At 51.1% G+C, this 22,879-nt stretch overlaps 1 protein-coding gene across 4 annotated transcripts in view; it reads left to right on the forward strand.

Moving 5' to 3' along the window:
• The window catches only part of STAB1 (stabilin 1), a 66,922-nt gene that overhangs the window by 13,867 nt on the left and 30,176 nt on the right, over positions 1–22,879 (forward strand). For all 4 annotated transcript variants that reach the window (XM_038772063.1, XM_038772067.1, XM_038772064.1 and 1 more), the window contains 20 exons: positions 941–1,060; positions 2,289–2,485; positions 3,734–3,879; positions 4,191–4,318; positions 4,744–4,832; positions 4,960–5,100; positions 5,839–5,985; positions 9,036–9,098; positions 9,785–9,898; positions 10,237–10,290; positions 12,176–12,256; positions 12,537–12,695; positions 13,434–13,496; positions 14,020–14,115; positions 16,439–16,525; positions 17,174–17,285; positions 18,427–18,613; positions 19,672–19,765; positions 20,246–20,404; positions 21,799–21,894. In XM_038772063.1, the coding sequence (XP_038627991.1) occupies positions 941–1,060; positions 2,289–2,485; positions 3,734–3,879; positions 4,191–4,318; positions 4,744–4,832; positions 4,960–5,100; positions 5,839–5,985; positions 9,036–9,098; positions 9,785–9,898; positions 10,237–10,290; positions 12,176–12,256; positions 12,537–12,695; positions 13,434–13,496; positions 14,020–14,115; positions 16,439–16,525; positions 17,174–17,285; positions 18,427–18,613; positions 19,672–19,765; positions 20,246–20,404; positions 21,799–21,894 (2,333 nt within the window). The remainder of the gene's footprint in view (positions 1–940; positions 1,061–2,288; positions 2,486–3,733; positions 3,880–4,190; positions 4,319–4,743; positions 4,833–4,959; positions 5,101–5,838; positions 5,986–9,035; positions 9,099–9,784; positions 9,899–10,236; positions 10,291–12,175; positions 12,257–12,536; positions 12,696–13,433; positions 13,497–14,019; positions 14,116–16,438; positions 16,526–17,173; positions 17,286–18,426; positions 18,614–19,671; positions 19,766–20,245; positions 20,405–21,798; positions 21,895–22,879) is intronic.

Below are 22,879 nucleotides of genomic sequence, written 5' to 3' on the forward strand. Positions count from 1 at the left end.
CCAAATTACGGAGTGACTATTAAAGCTTTGTCTGGGTAGTGTGGGGCATGGGTGCTCTGCCGTGGCTCAGTAATAATAATAATAATAATGATAGCATTTATTAAGGGCTTACTATGTGCAGAGCACTGTTCTAAGCTCAGTGGAAAGAGCACGGGTTTAGGAGTCAGAGGTCAAGGGTTCTAATCCCACCTCCACCACTGATCAGCTGTGTGACCTTGGGCAAGTCACTTAACTGTGCCTCAGTTACCTCATCTGCAAAATGGGGATTAAGACTGTGAGCCCCATGTGGGACAACCTGATGACCTTGTATTCCCCCAGCGCTTAGAACAGTGCTTGGCACATAGTAAGCATTTAACAAATACCATTATTATTATTATTATTTTTATTACCAGCAGCCGTTCTCTGCAACAGAGGTGGGGCTCTTTGGGCTGAAGCATGGCCCCCAGTGGAGGGCTTGGGACCGTGGGGAGAGGGGCAAGGACAATATGGTAAGCAAATGGACTCCCCTAGCCATCTCTCCAGCCTGGCCCCAGACTCCTGAAAACCCGGCTGAAGCCAGGTGAGGGCCAGGACCATGGCTGAGAGGTGGAGTTTCCATTTTAATTAACATTTTCATCAGCTGGCAGCTGTTTTTTTTTTTTTTCCCTCAAGCTCCAGGTGGTGGGTCTGGCATAATCTGGGCTCGTGAAGAGAGATGGGAAAAGGCCCAGAGCAGGGAACGGCAGGGAGACCGAAGGTTTTCCTTGAGTATTCTCGGCCCTGGCTGGGTTTTGTTTCCCCACTGTTCATTGGTCTTACCTGTCCTTATGAGGCTGTTGAATTAGACTCAGGCTCTGAGGTCCCAGCGTGTATCTCCCCTCCTAGCCTCCCTCTATTGAGGAGGGCTAGGAGGCTGGGGGTAGTCCCTGACCACTAGTCTCTCTCTGTTCTCTGCTCCCAGAGCTGCCGATCTGCAAGGCCCTGAACTGCCCAGAGCATTCTCAGTGCATGAGCCAAGACCAGACGGCCCCCAGCTGTAAATGCTTGCCTGGTTATCAGATGCGGGGGGGCATCTGCCAAGGTGAGGGAATAAGAATTGGGTGTGGCAAGGGCAGGGGGAGAGAGTAGCTGAATCCAAACTCCAAACCCTAGGGGATAAAAGTGAACATTTAGGTGGAACTCTACACCTCACTTTCACGCCTCAAATCCCTGCAGAGGTCCACTCATATGCTGATGAAAAATGTTCCCATACATTCCCAATCCATGAGGGCATATAATTCTCAATCTCCACGGGCATATCCTCAGCACTGTACACCTGCATGGGTATATTGGAGAAGCAGCGTGGCTTTGTGGCTAGTGGAAAGAGCACGGGCTTTGGAGTCAGAGGTCATGGGTTCAAATCCCAGCTCTGCCAATTGTCAGCTGTGTGACTTTGGGCAAGTCACTGAGCTTCTCTGTGCCTCAGTTACCTCATCTGTAAAATGGGGATTAAGACTGTGAGCCACCCGTGGGACAACCTGATCACCTTGTAACCTCCCCAGCACTTAGAACAGTGCTTTGCACATAGTAAGCGCTTAATAAATGCCATTATTATTTATTATTATTGTATGCAGGTGCCCATGCACCCAGCACACAATTCAGAGCTCCTATCAGTAAACCTGCATGGGCATATACCAGGGCATGCGTATGGCCACCTATCCAAAACACACACGCACACACGCACGCGCCATTCATGGTCGAAGAAGTCAGTACTAGATCTCACTTCCAGGTTGAGCTGCTGTAGAAGCAATTCCCAGGCTCCTCCAAGTCCAACCCCCTAAGGCATCAGAACCAAGAGAACAATTTTCTTTCAGCCCCACTTGTACACCTCCACTCCACCAGAAAGTACCAGTCCCTCCTTTGATCCTCGATTCTGGCAGCAGATGATCCTGGATCATCCCAATCAGGGCATCATGGGTTGCCAGGCCGGCAGGGCTTCCCAGAAGCCATCCTATCCATGTCTCCATCCTAGCCTGATGGAGGACTCGCTCCCTCCCTGCCCCCCAGCCCCCATCTTCCTCTCCAGCCTAGTATCAGACTATGGGCATCTTAGAGCCCTTCTCCATTAACTGCCCACAGAGTCTAGGGGTGAGTGCCAGGACTCCCACCCCTCTCCTTGGCTAGCTGAGCTCTCAAATGGGCCTATGGTTTCACATTTCCTTTCAACTTGCCCCCCACCCCTTCCCCTGCCAGAGTCACCATTCCTCCTCCTCTTCCTCCTCCTTGTCCTCCTCTCCCTTCTCTTCTTCCTCCTTCTCCTGCTCCTGCAGCTCTGGACCCCTGCACCTCTTCTCCCTGCTCCCTGTTTGCACTTTGCAAGGCTACTGGGGGCCAAAGGTACACCTGCACCTGCAAGGCTGGTTACCAGGGAGATGGAAAGATTTGCCAGGGCCTGGACCCGTGCACAGTCAACTACGGCGGCTGTCCCAGAAACTCCACTCTGTGTGTGTACAGATCTCCAGGGAAGGTGAGCAGCTGTGGCACCCTCAGACAGGGCCGGGGAAACCGCACACCGGGTCCCGTGAACTGCAGGCCGGGGACGTGGGAGGTGGCCTGTGGGGCCAAGGGCTGCAGGCTCTGGGCTCGGGCTGGGGAGCAGAGGGACTAGAATAGCAGTATTTCTTCCCATAGTGAACCCACAGTGAAGGGGTCTGGCATGAGCTTGAGGGGTGCTAGACAGAACGGCAAGACTAAATTTTGAGGCTTGAGTATATAATAATGATGGTATTTGCTAAGTGCTTACTACGTGCAAAGCACTGTTCTAAGCACTAGGGTTGTTACAAGATAATCAGGTTGTCCCACGTGGGGCTTACAGTTTTAATCCCCATTTTATAGATGAGGGAACTGAGGCATAGAGAAGTGAAGTGACTTGCCCAAAGTCACACAGCCGTTAAATGGCGGAGCCAGGATTAGAACCCACAACCTCTGACTCCCAAGCCCGGGCTCTTGCCACTGAGCCATGCTGCTTGTTTACGATCTTATTATTATTATTGTCGTGGTATTTAAGTGCTCACTCTGTGTCAAGTAGTGTTCTAAGCACTGGGGTGGATACCGGTTAATCAAATTGGACAGTCCCTGTCCCACATGAGGCTCACAGTCTAAGTAGGAGGAAGAACAGGTATTTAATCCCCGTTTTATAGTTGAGAAAACTGAGGCACAGTGAAGTGACTCGCCCAAGGTCACTTGGAAAAGAAGCAGCATGGCCTAGTGGAAAGAGCATAGACCTGAGAGCCAGTGGATCTGGGTTCTAATTCCGGCTCCACCACTTGTCTGCTGGGCGTCCTTGGGCAAGTCCCTTAATTCCTCTGTGCCTCAGATAACTCATCTAGAAAATTGGAATTAATGTGGGACAGGGACTGCCTGATTTGCTTGTACCTACCCCAGCACTTAGAACAGTGCTCGACACATAGTGAGTGGTTAACAAATGCCATTAAAACAAAAGTGGCGAAGCCAGGTTTAGAACCCAGCTCCTTTGACTTCTTGACCTGTGCTCTTTCCACTAGACCAGGCTGCTTACCTCTAGCTTTGGCTTCTCCTGACCAAGCCAGACAGACTGTACAGAACTGGAGCTAGGGGGATGAGGTGGAGGGCTGGGGAAGATATGGGGGAATAGGAAGGGGCTCTTGCCCCATCTTCCACAGACGAGGAGGGGTGGAAGAGCATTTCTTTCCTGCCGTTCAGAAAGGTTTCTTTTCTCTTTCTCCAACTCCCCCAGTCAATATGTGTCTGTAAGTCGGGGATGTACAGTCCTAGTGGCAATGCCCTGGCTGGTTGCCTCCCATCCTCCTCCTCCTCCACCTGCCGCTCCTATCGCTGCGACAGGTCAGCCACGTGTCAAGTGAACTCGGAAGGGAAGGTCAGGTGAGTGGGTCTAGGGCCGGGGTTAAGGGTGGGACAAAAAGCCGGAGGGGTGGGGGGTGAGGACCTATTTCTCTGGGGACAGGTCGTATCTGGTGTGTGTGGACCCAGGTGAATGTGAGCGTGTGTTTTGGGGGAGAAATATGAGCTGAGAGAGGTCTGGTTGAACAGGGACTTGAGGTTCACTTGGGGTGAAGGGGTTTTTGTCGTAGTGGTGGTGGGTTTCAGAACAGTCAGACCTGTTTAGTCTGCTCACCCTGGCCCTTCTGATCCCTCCCCAATTCATGTTTCCACCCCCTCCACTGCAACCCCAGCTGTGTCTGCAAAGAAGGGGAAATCGGAGACGGGCGTTCGTGCTATGGACATGTGCTGAAGGAAGTGGAGAAGTTGAACAGCCAGGGCCGATTTTATCGGAAGCTGCAGGCAGCACACTCCATGCTGGGTAACTCCTGGGTGTCGTCCCCCCGCAAAATGCTGGCTGGGAATCTCTGGACCCCAACTCCCAGCTTGTGGTCCCCTACATCTCGAGACCCTTGGCCCCCCCGATTGGAAAGCTGGGATTCTCAGCCTGACCCTCGGGGACCCCATGCTGCTTAGCAGCTCCAGAACTGCTCCCTCTGGGAGTAAACTGCTTGGGAATGGAGGCCAGGAGAATGGGGTGGGGGAAAATCGAGTGGAAAGGGAAGGAGAAATAAAGCCCCCGATACTTAGATGGCCCAAACAATTTGAAGCGGAGATGCGGGTGAAGAGTCCAAGTTGAGCCAGAGGGCACCCACTGAGCCGACCCTCGAGGATGGGGCAGGGAAAAAGGGGAGGCTCAGAAACCATCAGTGGCCCTGGTCCCTGATGATTGCGTGTCTCCAACAGAAAAGGGCTGCAGGGATGTGCTGACCAAGTCCGGACCCTTCACCGTGCTGGTCCCGACTTCATACTGGTACTTGAAGAGCACCTCCAATGTAAGTTCTGTGGGGCCTGGCAGCTCTCCTGCTTCATTTTCCCTGCTCCACGCAGAGGCCCTCAGTGCCCCCTCTCTCTTCCCCTCTCTCCCCGTACCATCCTCCGTGTCCCTCTCTCCCTATGCAGGAGACAATTCCGTGGCGGCTCTGCAGGCTGCACATCATCCCGGGCCTGCATCTGCTGGAGGAGATGTCCCCGAGTCAGAGCCAGACTCTGTGGACGCTGGCTGGGGAGCCGCTGACCCTCACAGCTCCTGTCAGGAGTTCCGTAAGGAAGCCGGAGGATACGCCTTCCCTCCTCTTCCCTCCTGCCCTGTCATGGGCTTCACACTGTAGCAAGGGTTGAGAATAATAATAATAATAGTAATAATTGTGGTATTTAAGTGCTTACTATGTTCCAGGCACTGTACTAAGTGCAGGGGGGTTACAAGCAGATCGGGTTGGACACAGTCCCTGTCCCTCATCAGGTTCACAGTCTTAAGCCCCATTTTACAGATGAGGTAACTGAGGCATAGAGAAGTGAAGTGACTTGCCCAAGGTCACATAGCGCACAAGTGGTGGGGTGGGATTAGAATGCAGGTCCTTCTCCCCATCCTGGAGCCAGGATTGAGCTCTTCAGGGAGACTTCAAGAGCCTGTAGCTGAGTCAGTGGGTCTCTTCAGTTGCTTGGTTCATTTTAGTTTCTTTCAGAATGTTTTTGCCCTTCCTACTGTGCCCTCCAGTCTTTGCTTCTCTCCCTCATTACGTTATTCCCCCAACCTCCCAGTCTCCAGTCCATGTCTTTTTTTTTTTTCTTTTTAATGTCGGGACTTGGGAGGGGGATTCCGCCTCCAAACTCTCTGCTCCTATAGGCAGTGGAGGCCACTGCCCCATGATACGGTTATGATGCTGTGATTAGCAGGCCCGGAGACTAGGGAGTTGAGGAAAGATTCTGCTGGGGTTATGGAAGGCAGGATTAAGAGATGGGGCCTTTTTCCCAGTGAGGATCGCCATCCTGCCGTTACAGAACAGTGGCTTCACGTATAAGTACGAGGATCAACCCAATCAGTTGTTCACCATCACGCAGGCCGACTTGCCTGCCTCCAATGGCTACATCCACATTGTCAACAGCATCCGCAGCACTCCCTACTTGGGCGTTCAGGGAGACCCCCAGGTAAGCGGCGCCATCCCACCCTCCTATGCTGGTCTGTGCTCAATCTAGACCATACCTAGAATTTAAGATTGTTGGCCAGGATACCTTGGCGTCAGCTGGCAGAACAGCCTGAATCCCGAGTGAGGGGCCTAGGTTTGCACTTTCTCATAGGCCTTGCCTTCATCTTCCTCCTGGCCCCATAGACACTGTGGTATTTGTTAAGCATTTCCTATGAGCAAAGCACCGTACCAAGACCTAGGGGAAGTACAAGACAATCAAGTTGGACCCATGTGGGGTTCACGGTCTAAGGGGGACGGAGGACTGGAATTTAAGCCCCGTTTTACAGGTGAGGAAACTGAGGCTTAGAAAAGTGACGTGACTTGTCCAAAGTCACACAGAAAAGTGGCAGAGCTTGGACTAGAATCCAGGTCCTCTGGCTTCCAGGCCTGGGAGCTTTCTACTAGGCAACACCGCTTCTTACCCATCTTAACGGGGGCTTCTCCTGGGCTGAAGGGAGACAGTGGTAGGAGTGAGGTATGCCCAGAGGAGCTCCTAACCCACTCTCTCTCTGGGAGGGATGGGGCGAGGGGAGAGAGTGTGTGTCTAGGCCCCTGGCCTACTGCCCCCAAGATTTGGAGGAAGGATCCAGGGGTTTCCTCAACCAACCAGCTTCCAGCTGTTTTTCTGGGGGCTGAGCCGAGGCTGACGATACCTTCAGAGGGGACACTGAGGCACCAACAAGGTTTTTCTTTCTAATGATGAACTGTCCCAGAAAGCCAGGCCCCTTCCTCACAAGGAGGGTAATGTGATTGTGCAGATGTGCATGTGTAAAGCTGTGTGTATGTGTTTCATCTGAGAACAGTTGTGCCCAAAAAGATAGGAACTTTCTATCTTTCTGTCTAACAGGTGCATGTTTAGACAGGTGTGTACCCATGAATATTTGGTACATTTGCTGATCAGGATAGAGTTCGGCAGTCATTCATTCATTCAATCATATTTATTGAGTGCTTACTGTGTGCAGAGCACTGTACTAAGAGCTTGGGAAGCAGTCAGGTTACTGCCTGGGAACTGTCAATGTGACTAGCGTGTATGCTGTGGCTTACTGTGCAGAAAAGATTGCACAGAGACCAGCCTTTTGCTGGGCTGCTGGGTAGGGAGGGGGATCTGTTGTGAGAGGGCACTGTGGGTGAGGAGGGGGGTTTGGCAGTGAAAGGGCAGGTATAGGGCAGCAAGGTCATCATCATCATCATCAATCGTATTTATTGAGCGCTTACTATGTGCAGAGCACTGTACTAAGCGCTTGGGAAGTACAAATTGGCAACATATAGAGACAGTCCCTACCCAACAGTGGGTCCAAGGCTGGTCTTCCGCTTCCTGGCTCCAGTTCGCGTGGGACATGGGATCCAGTTTGCAACCTCTGCAAGTTGGTTTCCTCATGCTCTCTGCACCCCCCTGACCCCCACCCCGTGATAAGGACAGAGACTTCCGAAAGATTTTCTATTTTCTCTTTTCCCCCTCGGTAGGAGGCGGCAGCCTTCTCTGCTGAGGTGGCTGTTTGGGAGATTGTTTTCCGTTTTCCTCTCGCTGGGCGGATTCAGATGCTTCCTCCCCGGGCTAAGTAGTGACAGGAGGCGCTTAGCACAGCAAGTCCTCCAGGATTGTCTCTGGATTGTGGCCAGTGCTAAATCTGTGCTGGGGCTTGCTGGGGGTCAATCCCAGCATCTCTAGGTTGGGCAGTTCATAGCCCTGGTACCTCTGGCCTTGGCAGTTCATAGCCCTCAGCAGTGTCGTCATTGGTATTGGCCACAATAATACACATTCAAAGTCGCTACAAATTGAAGTTGTAAAATGACATCACCCTCGAGCCTTGGCACCTCTTGCATTATAAATTAAACACCGATTATAGCGGAGAAAATAGTGCAAATGCCCCTGCTGGGGCCCTTCCCAATATAGGAATCGTCTGTCCGGAGGCTGGGAAGGCTGGAAAAAAGAGGGAGTCAGGTTGCCCTGTCCCCGCCTTTTATTTGGGCCAGCTCTTGGCCTGGTCGCAGAGACATTTCTGCCTGGAAGTGAGGTCTGCTGTGGCAGCTCAGCTTATGTTCCCTCCCCTCTCACCTCCCATGCCAAAACAGCCCAGAGAAATTAAGCCAGACCTGGCTCCCAGCCCATTCTCCCTCCCCAGGGTCTCAGCAACAGAGCCTTAGGTAGCCACTGAGGCTGTGGGGGAGCTTTAAATCAGCCATGTAGTTTGACACAGACTCCCCCGCAGCCTCAGTGGCCAAGGGGTCTTAAAAGGATAGGGCTGAAAGCACCTTCCAATCACTAGACTGGACTTTATTATCTTTTCTAATGGTATTTGATAATAATAGTAATAATGATAATGGCATTTGTTAAGCACCTACTATGTGCGAAGCACTGTTCTAAGCGCTGGGGTGGATACAAGGTGATCAGGTTGTCTCATGTGGGGCTCACAGTCTTAATCCCCATTCTATAGATGAGGTAATTGAGGCCCGGAGAAGTGACGTGACTTGCCCAAAGTCACACAGCTGACAAGCAGCGGAGCCGAGATTAGAACCCATCACCTCTGATTCCCAAGCCCGGGCCCTTTCCACTGAGCGACGCTGCTTCTCTAAGTGCTTACTATGTGCCAGGCACTGAACTAAACACTGGGGTAGATACAAACCAATCAGGTTGGACACTGTCCATATCCCATATGGGGCTCACAGTATTAATCTCCATTTTACAGATAAGGTCACTGAGGCCCAGAGAAGTTGTGACTTTTCCAAGGTCACACAGCAGACGAGTGGTGGAGCTGGGATTAGAGGAGAATTGATGAAGAACCCCTGTCGGCTGCTCTCCAAGTTGCTTGCAGTTTTTTCCCCCTGACTGTGAAGATAGCGGAGTCAGACAGTAGCATCTGATTAGTGGAAATTTGGTTTATTGGATTCCTCATCAGGCGGAAACTGATAAACTGATTCCTCCTCCCACCCCCGACCTCTGATCTGCCAGGGCTCGAGGGGCAATCCTTACCGGAACCCCTCTCCCACACTATGTTCTATATTTCCTTGCAGAAAACCATTGCAGAGATCCTGGCTTCAATGGAGGTTTTCAGCCGATTTGAGACGATACTTGAGGTGAGGGAGATCAAAATTCAGAAGCTCTGACTGCTAAGGATAGTGATCAGCTGTGAAGGGAGAACCAGGAGAAGCCGTCTCAAAATGCAGTGAAAGGAGTTATGGGGAGTACTAGAATCATGGAGTTGGAGGGAGTTCAAGAGGTCAGCCAGTCCATCCCCCTGCTTCAGAAAAGAACAGCGTGACGGAGGGGATTGCAGCATTGTCCCCAGTTTCCCAGGAATTTTACCCGAACCAGTGCCGTGGGATGGTGATTCCACAATCGCAAGGTGTCGTCAGACCACCTCGCGACCAATTATTAGAGAACCTGGGCTGGGTGGCTAGCTCTGCGGGCATCCCTGAAGCTCAGACAGTGCCAGCCTCTATCCCCGAAACCCTCCCCATCTTCTAAAACTAGGGTAGGGAAAGCCTGAGAATGTAGCATTTCCCCACTTGCGGAATAGGGGGTCCTTTTCCGCTTCCTGCCTTAGCTGATACTCTGTGCTAAGGAAGAACTTCCAGACAGGGAAAGTGAGAGTTCCTGGCCTGGGTAACCGAGGGCAACTGCGGAATCACCTGGCCTAGAAATCTTTCAGAACAGGAGGGCACCACATGTTTCTGGTCTGGGAAATGCCCAGGATTTGTACCTTCAGCCTTAGAACATCCAGCCCTTTTGCCCCTGCCGGGAACTATCCCATTCCTTGCAGAACTGTGGCCTGCCCACCATCCTAGATGGTCCGGGTCCCTTCACTGTGTTTTCCCCGAGCAACCAAGGAGTGGACAGCCTGAGAGACGGTCGGCTCATCTACCTCTTCACCAAGGTGAGGGGCAAATGGGGGAAGGCAGGGAGAGGGCACTCCCTGGATGGCAGAGGTTTTGGGGGAGGGTGGGAGGAGAATAACAGGGAAGTAAGGGGGCCAATGTAGACAAATACTATCCCCTTGAAACTCTATGATTGAGCAGATTGTCATCTGCTCCTTTAAAGACCTGTCCCTTTAAAGACAGTACACATCTGGAGGAGTGCACAATTTGGGGCACACACGGTTTTGGTGACTGGGGCAGATGTGTGTGTGTGTACGTGCGAGTGCATTCGTGTGTTGGGGTAGAGAAGGGATTAGAGTCAGTCATCGGAACAAGCTAGTTCTGCTTTCCTTTCCAGGGTTTGAACAAATTACAAGAGCTGGTGAAGCATCATATCTACAGCACTGCTGCAGTAAGTCACAGCACAGTTTTCCAGTGCCAATTCAGTCACTATCTGGTACCTCTTTCTCTCATTTCCTCCCTCCATTCCTCCCTCTCAGTCTCTCCCCACCCCACCCCCAGCCCTTTCCTTCCCCACCCCAACACCCCAGCATCTTGGGGGGAAAGTAGATGAGGGAATAAAGAATATTTTCTGCCTCTTCTTCTTTTCCTGTTGCCTTTTTCACAAGAACACATCTGTTTTTTCTACCTCAGGCCCCAAGATTAATTGTTGTGTGGTCTGAGCTGCTGGCCAGGAGTTTCTACCCTTTTAGGGAATCTGTTGTTTTCTAAAGAGCACAGGCCTGCAAGTCAGAGAACACTGTTCTAAACTGAGCTCCACCACTTGCCTGCTCTGTGACCTTGGCCAAGCCACTTCATTTCTCTGTACCTCAGTTTCTTCATCTGTAAAGTGGGGATTAAATCCTAGTTCCTCTGTTTTAGATTGTGAGCCCCAAGTGGGACATGGTTTGTATCCAATCTGATTATCTTGTATCAATCAATCGTATTTATTGAGCGCTTACTGTGTGCAGAGCACTGTACTAAGCGCTTGGGAAGTACAAGTTGGCAAAATATAGAGACAGTCCCTACCCAACAGTGGGCTCACAGTCTATAAGGGGGAGACAGAGAACAAAACCAAACATACTAACAAAATAAAATAAATAAAATAGATATGTACAAGTAAAATAAATAAATAAATATCTACCCCAGGGTTCAGTAATAGTGCTTGGCAGGTTGTAAGAGCTCAACAATTACTACTACTACTATTACTACTACTACTAAACCCTCCGGAGACCTGAGGGAGAGGAGATGAATGATAGGGGGAAGAGAAGGGCCCTGAACCTAACAGGGCCTTTCAGCCATAGCCACCCCCTCCCAGGGGCATGTCTACATTGTCTTTTCTCTACTGCTACTCCTCATTTGTCTTCATGAAATTGGATTTGGTGGCCAGGGAGCCAGGAGGAGGGTCTATTGATGTTCTGTCTAATACAGAAAGGCACAGGAGTTGAAGCTAGGGGCAATGTGAGGAGAGGAGTCTGAGCTCAGGCTGGCAATGCTTTGTCTATCGGATTTGTGGCTCTGCTCTGTACTGGTCAATGAGGGCATCTCCACTGCCAAATTCCCACATGGGCTGGGGCTGTTCTGCAAGGGTGGTAGAAGGGTTATTCTGTAATCCATCTGAGAGAAGGTTTTTCAAAAATCATCCAGCCACAAACAGTCTGTTCCACCCATTGATCCTCTTCCCCAGAACCCTCCATCCTCTGCCATGCCATTAGGCATGCCTGGGTTGGACCTTATGATTCTTAGTTGCTGACTGGCCAGCTAATCAACTTTGCTGCTCTCCTACTACAACCGAGTCCGCACACTTTGCTCCCCTTATGCCAATCTACTCACTTGGACCTTGATCTCGTCTATCTCGCCGCGACCTCTCACCCATGTCCTGCCACTGGCCTGGAAAGACTTCCCTCTTCATATCTGACAGACAATTACTTTCCCCACCTTCAAAGCCTTATTGAAGGCACATCTCCAAGAGCCCTTCCCTAACTAAGCCCTCATTTTCCTTGGATTTGCTCTTGGATTTGCTCCATTTATTCACCTCTCCCTCAGCCCCACAGCACTTATCTACAAATCTGTAATTTATTTCTTTATATTAATGTCTGCCCCCCCACAAGATGGCAAGCTCATTGTGGGCAGGGAACGTGTCTACCGACTCTATTATATTGTACTCTCTCAAGAGCTTAGTACAGTGCTCTGCACCCAGTAAGCACTCAATAAATTCGATTGATTGATTGTGGGTTTGCAACATTGCCCTAGGCCACTTCCTGTCCAGTTCCCAAGTGTTTCCTCCATCTCTTCAGGTGACCGCTGACAAGCTGATCACCATGTCCCGGTTCCTGACCACAGCCAACCAGATCGTGGCCGTCAATGTCTCCGATGACGTATGTTCTGGGAGAGGGTGTGTGTAGGGGGAGGCTGCAGAGGGTTAGCCCTAGCCGGGGTTAGGGGGTGATGCTTGCACACTGCCTGTACACTTGCATATGGGCAGCTAAGAATCCCAGGCCAGGTCAGGCTGGGACATTCTTTGTGGGTCAGTAACAAGCCCAGCTCTGGGACTCCGTCGGATCATTTGTTCTGAGCTCAGTGTTGGGGGGGGAAAGGGTTTTCCCCACTTCCAGAAGGAAGACTGGGACTGAGTGGAATGGTTGGTTTGGGCCACAGGGTCGCATCCTCCTGGGGGATTCACGGGTCCCTCTCAGAAGCACAGACATCTTAGCCTCCAATGGTATCATCCACATCCTGGACGGCGTCCTCTTGCCCCCATCCATCCTGCCCATCCTGCCACACCGCTGCAACAGGGAACAGCACAAGATTGTCTCGGTGAGAAAGAATGCCGGATGGCAGGGTTGGGGGGCGAGGGGAGGAGGAAGAAGAAGAAAGCAGGGAAGAACAGGTAAATGAGAGTTGGGGAAGAGCCGAGAGAGTTGGGGAGGAGGAGGGAGAGAGCAGGAGGGATGGAAATTTATGGTGTAGGCTCTTCAAGCTGTGCCTGAGCTAATAGTAACAACAACAATAATAATAATGGTGGTATTTGTTAAGCACTTACTCTGTGCCAAGCACTGTCCTAAGCGCTGGGGGACAGGCAGGCTAATCAGGAGATGCAGACCCTGTCCCACATGGGGCTCACAGTCTAAAGGGAATGAAGAACAGGAATCTCATCCTCATTTTACTAATGACGAAGCAGAGGCTCAGTGAAATGACTTGCCCAAGGTCACGCAGCAGGCAAGTGGCAGAGCTGGGCTTAGAACCCCCATCCTCTGTCTCCCAGACCTGAGCTCTTTCCACTAGGCCACACTGCTTCTCTCCGAGCTCCCAGGGACAGGGCACTGATATTTGGAAAGGCAGAGTGGGGCCCGGCAGAGGTCAGCAAGGTGGGTGGCCTGGGTAGGGTTGCATCTGGAACTTCTGCCTCAGATGGGTCTCTCTCTCTCTCTCTCTCTCTCTCTCTCTCTCTCTCTCTCTCTCTCTCTCTCTCTCTCTCTCTCTCTCTCTCTCTCTCTCTCTCTCCTCTCTCTCCTCTCTCTCTCTCTCCTCTCTTTCTTTTTTTTTTCCCTACAGGGCTCCTGTGTGGACTGCCAAGCCCTGAACAGCAGCGTCTGCCCACCCAACAGCGTGCAAATGGTGAGCATCCCAGGGATGGGGTTTCCTCCACCCACTGTCCCTCCCCAAGAGTCTCAGCCATGGAGCAATGTTCGGTGGCTGGGACCCAACCCCTGAGGCAGAGTTCCAAAATCGAGTGAAACGCTGGCTTGCTTGTGCCTTCTGGGCCCTCTCCTGGAGGAAGGGCTCTGGCCTTGAGAAGGGAAGTCAAATTGTTGTCTTTGACCAACACACCTTTCCTCTCCCTGGGTCTCCTGTCCAAAACCCCCAACCTCCACCCTTGGCCCCAGCCCTTCCTGCCCCTAGCTGGGGGGTGGCTCTTCGTCATGATCGACTTATATGCAGGGCAATTCCCAGATCCTGAATGTGAGTGGCAAGGAGAGTAACCCCCAGCATTCTCTCCATTTTATACAAAGGGAAATGGAGGCACAGATAGGTCAAATGATTTGCTCAAAGACACCTAGCATCAGAGTTGAGAGCAGACACCAAGCATCCCAGTGCTACTCTCCGGGTAATTGTTTGCCTTTGATCCCCACCTTTGCAGGACGATCTCCCCAAAGACTGTGTTTATGTCCACGATCCCTTGGGCTTGAACCTGCTGAAGAAGGGTTGTGCCCGCTACTGCAACCAGACCATTTTGGTGAGCCTGGCCCTCAGACCCTGCCTCCCATTTGTGGAGACACACAGGTTGTGAAATGTGATCTCGTGCTTTCCCTCTCCACATCTTTTCCTCCAGACTCTCCCCCTCCCAAGGTAGGGGCTGCACTGAGAATTTGGTCAACCTGCTGGTCGCAGGCTTTATTTAGCCTGGTCTCAGAACACACCATCACAATCCATTAATCAGTGGTATATATTGAGCACCTCCTCGTCCCCATTATCGTCATTAATTGAGCACTTAAAGTGTGCAGAGCACATACTGGGCAGTTAAGAACATACATTAGAAGTAAAACACACGGTCCCTGCCCTCAAGAAGCTTCAGGGGGAGTCATGCAGACAAAAATTGAAATGTGCAATAAGAACAAAAATAAAAGCATAGTTAGTTCATTCATTCATTCAATCATATTTATTGAGCGCTTACTGTGTGCACAGCACTGTACTAAGCGCTTGGGAAGTACAATTCAGCATCAGAGACAATCCCTACCCAACAACGGTCTCACAGTCTAGAAGGGGGAGACAGACAGCAAAACAGAATGAGTAGACAGGCATCAATAGCATCAAAATAGGTAAATAGAATTATAGATATAGTGCAACTGATATAAGCAGAAGTAGGCAAAAAAATGAATAAAGGAATATGTATTTGTCCTTTGTACTTGAAGAAGACACCACTGATGGGGAAATTCACTTGGGTTAACTAAAAGATCAATGGGAGACCCCCCACCCCAGTCCTGACCATACTGTGTGTGTCCTTTCTTGTTCTATCATGTTTGTTTTTGATACTTGATGCTGTATTTGCTTTTGCCTCCTTGTAGCATGATCTTCTTGAAACCCCTACTCAAAGAGTGGGATAAACAGACATAGACATGAATGCCTGGGGTGCTGGTGGGATGATGATGATGATGATGATTGTGGTATGTGTTAAGTGCTTATTATGTGCCAAGCACTGTTTTAAGAGCTGGGGTAGATACAAGGTTGTCCCAAGTGGGGCTCACAGTCTTAATCCCCATTTTACAGATGAGGTAACTGAGGCACAGAGAAGTTAAGTGGCTCGCCCAAGGTCACACAGCAGACATGTGGTGGAGCTGGGATTAGAACCCACATCCCCTGACTTCCAAGCCTGTGATCTGACCAGGGAGGTCAAGATTAATCAGGTAGAACCTTCTGGAGAGGGTGGCTATTTCAGAGCACTTGGAAGGTGGGGAGGGATGTGGTTTGGCAGATGAGAGGGATTTGAAATACTAGGCAGGAGGAAGTGGCAAGATTTAGAGGCAGACTGAATGTGGACGGTAAAAGACAGAAGACTCCGAGATGACATCAAGGCTACAAACTTATGGCATACGGAGGATGGTGGTGGTAGAGATAGGAGGAGTAAATTTAGTGGGGGAGACGAGGGCTTCAGTTTTTAGCAAATTGAGTTGAAGATGCCAGTGGGTTTTTCATGTGGAAAGAAAGGATGAGATTGTTATTATTATTGTAAAGCAGGTGAGAGGTTGGGGCTAGAGAGGTCTATTTGGGAGACATCTACCAAGAGATAGTAACTAAGACTAAGTGGATGGATGAGCCTCCCAAGAAAGGACCCAGAACAGAACATAGTGGGACACCCACAGGTCAAAGAGCCAGGAAAGTTAACTGAGAAGAAATGGTCAGAGAGGTTGGAAGAGAACCTGGAGAACACCATGTCAGTGAAACCAAGATCAGAGAGGGTTTCTAGGAGAAAGGAGTGGTCAGCAGTGTCAAAAGGAAGCCAAGGGGGTCTAAGAGGTTTAGAACCAAGAGAAGCAGCATGGCCTAGTGAGTAGAGCTCAGGCCGGGAGTCAGCCTTCTAGTCCCAGCTCTGCCACTTGTCTGCTGTGTGAATTTGGGCAAGTCACTTCACTTCTCTATGCCTCAGTTACCTCATCTGTAAAACAGGGATTAAGACTGAGCCTCACATGGGACCCAGACCCTGTGTAACCTGATGATCTTGAATCTACCCCAAAACTGTGTTCAGTGCCTGGCTTAACAAACCATAAGCGCTTAACAAATACCATAAAAGGAAAAAAAAAAACTGAGTGGAACCTGTGAGTCTTAGAGGACACCAGAAACCTTGGTGAGTGCCATCTCAGTAATGTAAGAGAGACAAAATCCAGGTTGCAGGTGGTCGAGAAGAGAGTCGGTGGCGAGAAGGTCCACTCGAGGAGTTTGGAAGAGAATGGGAGCAGGGAGATGAAGCAAGAGCTGAGGGAGGCGGTGGGTTCAAGAGAAGGCTTTTTTGGTTTGGGGTAGCTGCCCCGGCCCTGGGCAATGGAGACTTTGGCCTTTTCCAGAACCTTGACTGCTGTAAAGGCTTCTTTGGTCCTGACTGCACCCCGTGCCCTGGCGGCTTTACTACCCCATGCTATGGCAAAGGCAACGTAAGTAACTCTGGGGTTCCCCCCACCACTGGGTTGACTGTGACGTCTTAGGTGAACAATATGCTAAAGGAGACCCTGTACTTATGGGCTCTTCCCATACTTGCAGCCAAAGCCCCACGCTTTTGTGTTTCACTGACCAGACATTCCAGGTGTGGCCTCCACAGGGTGCGTAGGCCCCATTGCCAGTGGTTGCCAATTCAGGGCCCCGGACCCCTTGGGTCTGGTGGGGGCGGAGGCTGTTGTGAGATCAGGGGGCATTTGGTTGGACCCCTCCCAGTTGTAATTTGCTACCGCTGCCCCAGCCCTGAGGTAGGCCCAGATCCCTCACCCAGACTTGGGGGGGTGGGGGCCTGGGGCAAAAAGTGCTCTAGGGTTTAAGATTAGAAGGATGATGAGAGGGCACTATGGAGAAGGGTAGAATGAAGAGGGAGGAAGAAAGAGTCGAGGCATACGCTGAACAAGACTGGGGGTGAGGGGAGCAGGGAACTTTCTGAAGGCTTCAGGTGGGCTCTGGGATCCTGAGCCCCTATCGGTGCTGTGAGGAAGAGAGGGGAGGGCCCATCCCCAAGAGCCACCCCCCACCCCAGGCCCCCAAACCCTGCCCCATCCCCACCCCGGTTCCCCAGTCAACTCTACTCATCCTCCCAGTGCAGTGACGGGATCCAAGGCAACGGGAACTGCCAGTGCTTCAAAGACTTCAAAGGCATCGCATGCCACATCTGCTCCAACCCCAACCGGCATGGGGAGCAATGCCAGGAAGGTCAGAGCAAAGCCGCTGGGCTTCGGGTGGAGAAGGATCCATTCTTCCCGCTGCAGCCTCATTCCCATCCCACCAGGTCTACAAATCCAGGATTAGAGAGGGTGGAGGGAGAACTGGGCCAGTGGCTTTGGCAGGGGAGAGGGCCCCTGGGCTGGGAGAGAGCTCTTTGAGGAGCCAGATATCCAGTTTCCTCCTCACTTTTTTCCCCCTGCTTCCCCAATCCTTCCCAGCTCAGCCCCTCCCTGAGCCTCTCTGTGGAGCTGCTTCTGGCTTAGGTGAAAAGAGCCTGCATACAGCCCCAGCGATCGGGAGGTGGGAAGGGGGGAGGACTGAGGAATAATCCTCCGGAGGGAAGGCACGGGGTTCATTTGGCTTGGAGAAGGGAAACCTGGAAAGGGCCTGAATAACTGTCTTCATGTCAAAGGAGGGCTCATTTCCCTCTCTCCTGCGGGCAGAGCAAGAGGGAATGGGTTTAAATAGCAGCAGGAAGAATTACCGATAATGAATGTGAGAACATCCTGACAGCCAGAGGTGTCTGTTGAGCAACGAGCAGCCACAGTGCGTGAGAGACCAGGAGGGGAGGAATCTGCTTCAGTCTAGGAGAATGAAGGCCAGTCCTCTCTGTAATAATAACTGTGGTATTCGTTAAGCACTTACTATGTGCCGAGCACTCTACTAAACGCTGGGTTAGGTACAAGATCATCAGGTCCCACATGAGGCTCACAGTCTATGTAGGAGGGAGAACAGGTACTGAATCCCTATTTTGCAGGTGAGGGAATTGAGGCCCAGAGAAGTTAGGTGACTTGCCCAAGGTCACATAGCAGGTATGACTATTGACTCGCAGGCCCATGCTTTTTCCACTAGGCCACACCGCTTGTCTGTAGATTGGGGGCTGGAAGGATTGACCTCTGGATTTAGGGACTCTGACCACCTCAGTCGAAGCAGAGGCAGCCCTGGGTCTTGGGTTTGAATCCTGCCAGCCATCTCCTCTAAGAGGGAGGGTGCCCAGCTGATGATTGGGTGGGCAGCTCTAGCAAGTGGGAGCTTCAGAAGCTCCACGGGCCTGCACCAGAGCCCGAGAGAGGAGGCCATCAGCTGCGGCGGGGTGAAGGGGAAACTTACTGGTCTCTATGCTCAACAGAGTGTGGCTGTAGGCACGGCATCTGTGACAACCGCCCGGGCAGCGGAGGTGTGTGCCAGACGGGGACATGTAAGCCAGGCTTCACGGGGGTCTTCTGTAATGAGACCATCCTGCACTGCGGACCCTCCGGACTGACCCAGTATTGTCACAGCAATGCCTTTTGTGTCACCGTCCACAACCAAGCCAGGTGATCACAGAAACCCTCCACCTCCTTTCTAGCTCTTCCTCTCCTCCTCCATCTCCCCTCTCAAATTCCATCTTTTAGGAGCCGGGGGAATAACTTGGCTAGATAGGTCTAGTCAGCTTTCTTAATAATAATAATGGTGTTTGTTAAGCGCTTACTATGTGCCAGGCACTATTCTAAGTACTGGGGTAGAAACAAGTTAATCAGGTTGGACGTGGTCCCTTTCCCACCTAGGGCTCACAGTCTTAAAGCCCATTTTCCAGATGAGGGAACTGAGGCACAGAGAAGTAAAGTGATTTGCCCAAGGTCACACAGAAGACAAGTGGCAGAGCAAGGATTAGAACCCATGACCTTCCGACTCCCAGGCCTGTGCTCTATCCACTAGGCAACCCTGCTTCTTGGTCCTCCTCCTCCAGTCCAGTGGTGTGGTGAGAGAGCGTTGGCTCTAACCCCTAGCTCTTATTCCCGGACTTACGGAACTAAAGGCCTAACCACCCCCTTGAGAGACCCAATCAATCAATGGTATTTATTGAGTGCTTGCTTTGTGCAAATCACTGTATTAAACGCTTGGGAGAATACAACAGCGTTGGTAGACATGTTCTCTGCCCACAGGGAGCTTACAGTCTAGACCCTTGCTGAGATTGAAGCTGAGATGCCTGGGCTTTGGGTTGTTGTTTTTTTTTTTTTTTAATGGTATCTGTGAAGTGCTTACTTTGTGCCAGACACTGTACTAAGTGTTAGGGTTGATACAAGATCAAGAGGTTGGACACATTCCTGCCCCACATAGGGCTCACAGTCTTAATTGCAGTTAAGGGAACTGAGGCACAGAGAAGTTAAGTGACTTTCCTAAGGTCAAACAACAGACAAATAGAAGAGCAGGGATTAGAATCCAGGTCCTCTAACTTACAGCTCCAGGCTCTTTTCATTAGGCCACACTTGAGCCTTCTTAGCCCATGTTTCCCTTCCCCTTCCTTCTTCCCCACTACCTGGGATCCTTGTGGAAGTCAAAGTCCTAGCCCCCACCATCCCCAACCACACTTCCCGGCACCTGTTTCTTCCAGATGTTCCTGCCTCCCTGGCTTTGAGGGCGATGGATTCTCCTGCTACCCCGTCAACATATGTGCTAAGCCAGAGCGAAGTGGCTGCTCAGAAAACGTCAGTGGTGACCCTTCCCACTGGGGCCTGGGTGGGCAGCAGTCCCTCTGGGGCCTCAGCATCTCCTTCTTGAGTTGACTTGGGAAGCCTCAATCCTGCGTCAGAGGGGCTCCCCACTTGGCAGATCCTGCCCTGTTTTTTTTTTAGGGGTGGGGGGGGGCGGTTATGGTATTAGTTAAGCATTTACTATGTGCCAGGCACTGTACTAAGCACTGGGGTAGATCCAAGCTAATCAGGTAAGACACAGTCCCTATCCCACATGGGGCTCACAGTCTTAACCCCCCTTTTACAGATGAGGTAACTGGGGCCCAGAGAAGTGAAGTGACTTGCCCAAGGTCACCCAGCAGATAAGGGATTAGAACCCAGGTCCTTCTGATTCTCAGGCCTGTGCTCTATCCACTAAGCCACACTGCTCATAGGCCCCGGTTGGCCCCTGAGTGGGTTAGCAGACTCTGAACCGGGTTCCTGGTGCTTCCCCAGGCTGACTGTATCCCCGTGGAGGGCAAGCCTCCAGTGTGTCAGTGCCACAGAGGCTGGTCAGGGGACGGTAAAGTCTGCGTTGCCATCGACAACTGTGTGCTGCCGAGCCGGGGTGGGTGCCACGCTGATGCTGACTGCAGCTACGTGGGGCCTGGACAGGTAGGGACTGGGTTGAGGGAAGGGAGCTTGGCGGGGAAAGGCGGGAGGGGTGGGGGCTTCCTTCCTTTATGTTCCCTGGGAGGTGACTCAAGCAGGAGGCCAGAGGAGTCTGGGCTGTATGGCATGGTCAGAGGGTCCACTTTCTGAGCATAAACCTGGAGAGAAAAAAAAACAACCCCTCAGCTTACTGACACTCCTCTAATTCACGTCAGAGGTCTAATTGACTATCTCCCTACATTCAAGCAGCACACCTTTCCTTCAGTCCAAATGGGGGTGTCCCCCCTGCTAAGACTTCCCCAGGGAAGGAGATATCTAGTTTATCCCGGCATGGGTAGGAACCATCTCTATATGTTGCCAACTTGTACTTCCCCAGCGCTTAGTACAGTGCTCTGCACACAGTAAGTGCTCAATAAATGCGATTGAATGAAATTCCATTTCCTTGACCCTCCCCTTTCACTACTTGGAAAGTTCCACTTTGATATCAATCAATCGTATTTATTGAGCACTTACTGTGTGCAGGGCACTGTACTAAGTGCTTGGGAGAGTACAGTATAACAGATTTGCTAATAATAATAATTGTGGTATTTGGTAAGCATTTACTATGTGGCAAGCACTGTTCTACGTGCTGGGGTGGATACAAGGTAATCAGGCTGTCCCACGTGGGGCTCACAGTCTTAATCCCCATTTTACAGATGAGGTGACTTGCCCAAGAGAAGTGAAATGACTTGACCAAGGTCACACAGCAGACAAGTGGCGGAGCCAGGATTAGAATCCATTTCCTCTGACTCCCAAGCCCGGGCTCTTGGTAGACACATTCCCTGCCCACAGTGAGCTTACAGTCTAAATACACAGTTAGTAGCCTGGGGTGAGCCCCTAACAAAATTCCTTTGTCCAAGTTCTGGGTCCTGTAACTAAAAACAAACACGGAGAAAGGTTGGAGAAGAGAGATGGAGAATTGTAAGACTGATGAAGAACAGTTAAAAGAACTGGTTTGATTTAGCCTGAAGAAGAGAATGCTGAAGAGCTACTTAATGATAGACTGAGGGTCATTACACAGAGAATGGTGACCTCTACCTCCTCTGGGATCAGGAAGAAAGGAAAAAAGTAAAAGGGACAACTGGAGGGATTTTGGTTAGATTTCCAAAACTTCCCGTGAGGTCTGCGAGACTCAGCAGAAGCAAAGGGATCTCTTTTTCTCTAGAAAACTGGAGACTGGGCTGTCTTTCTAGGTTGAGGAACGCTGCCTGCAGACAAAGGGATAGACAAGATGACCTCTGGAGGTGTCTTCAACCCAGATTCCCTCAGGGGATGTTCCTACTGGGGAAAGAGGGATTGTCGTGCCGGTTTTTTTGTCGGGGGCGGAGTGAAAACCGCTGGGTCTCTCCCATCTACAGAACGAGTGCATGTGCAAAAGGGGCTTCGCAGGAGATGGGTTTGAGTGCAACGCCATCAATCCATGCAGGGCGGGCAACGGAGGCTGCCATGGGCTGGTGAGTAGGCTGTGGTGTCAGCATTTGAGGAGGTCCCAGGACCTCTGGGGTGTCAGAGGAGGTGTAGAGGGAGGGTCAGGGCCAGCTGCAACCGGAGTTGGGGGCAAATCCACCTCCACCCTCCCCATCCCACATGTCATCGTTATGTCACGCCGCCTGAGCCCATGACAGAACATAATGTCAAAGCATTCATTCAGTCAGTCGTGTTCACTGAACGCTTACTGTGCTGTACTGTGCAGAACACCGTACTAAGTGCTTGGGAGAGTACAATATAACAAAGCTGGTGCACAGCTCCTCCCCACAGGGTCACGGGGCTGGGGTGAGAAGAATCCTGCTTTCCCCCAGATCCCACTGCCCTGGGAGGACTGGAAACATGACTGATGTAGCTTCATCATCTTCCTCCTCCTGCTGGCAGAAGTGCCAGAAGTGGAGCTAATCAATCAGTTAATCAGTCATATTTACTGAACACTAGTCAATCGTATTTATTAAGCGCTTACTGTGTGCAGAGCACTGTACTAAGCGCTTGGGAAAGTACAGTGCAGGAATAAACAGTGACAGTCCCTGCCCACAACGAGCTCACAGTCTAGAGGTGGGGAGACAGAAATCAATACAAATAAACTTATTGTGTGCAGAGCACTGCACTAAGCACTTGGGAGAGTATAATGCAGCAGAGTTGGTAGACATGTTCCCTGCCCACAAGGAGCTTGCGGTTTAGAGGGGGGATTTATCCATAAATAAATTATGGATATGTACACAAGTGCTAAGGGACTCAGGGAGGGGTGAATAAAGGGTGCAAATCCAAGTGCGAGGGTGACACAGAAGGGCAAGCTGTCTTTTCATTCAACTGTATTTATTGAGCACTTACTGTGTGCAGAGCACTGTCCTAAGCACTATAATGTAACAGTATTATGTACAATGTAATTGATACCAATGAACAGTATAACAAACAGACATTCCCTGCCCATAACAAGCGTACAGTCTAGAG

Source organism: Tachyglossus aculeatus, chromosome X1, assembly GCF_015852505.1.
Source record: "Tachyglossus aculeatus isolate mTacAcu1 chromosome X1, mTacAcu1.pri, whole genome shotgun sequence".
In the NCBI taxonomy this organism is placed as follows: domain Eukaryota; kingdom Metazoa; phylum Chordata; class Mammalia; order Monotremata; family Tachyglossidae; genus Tachyglossus; species Tachyglossus aculeatus.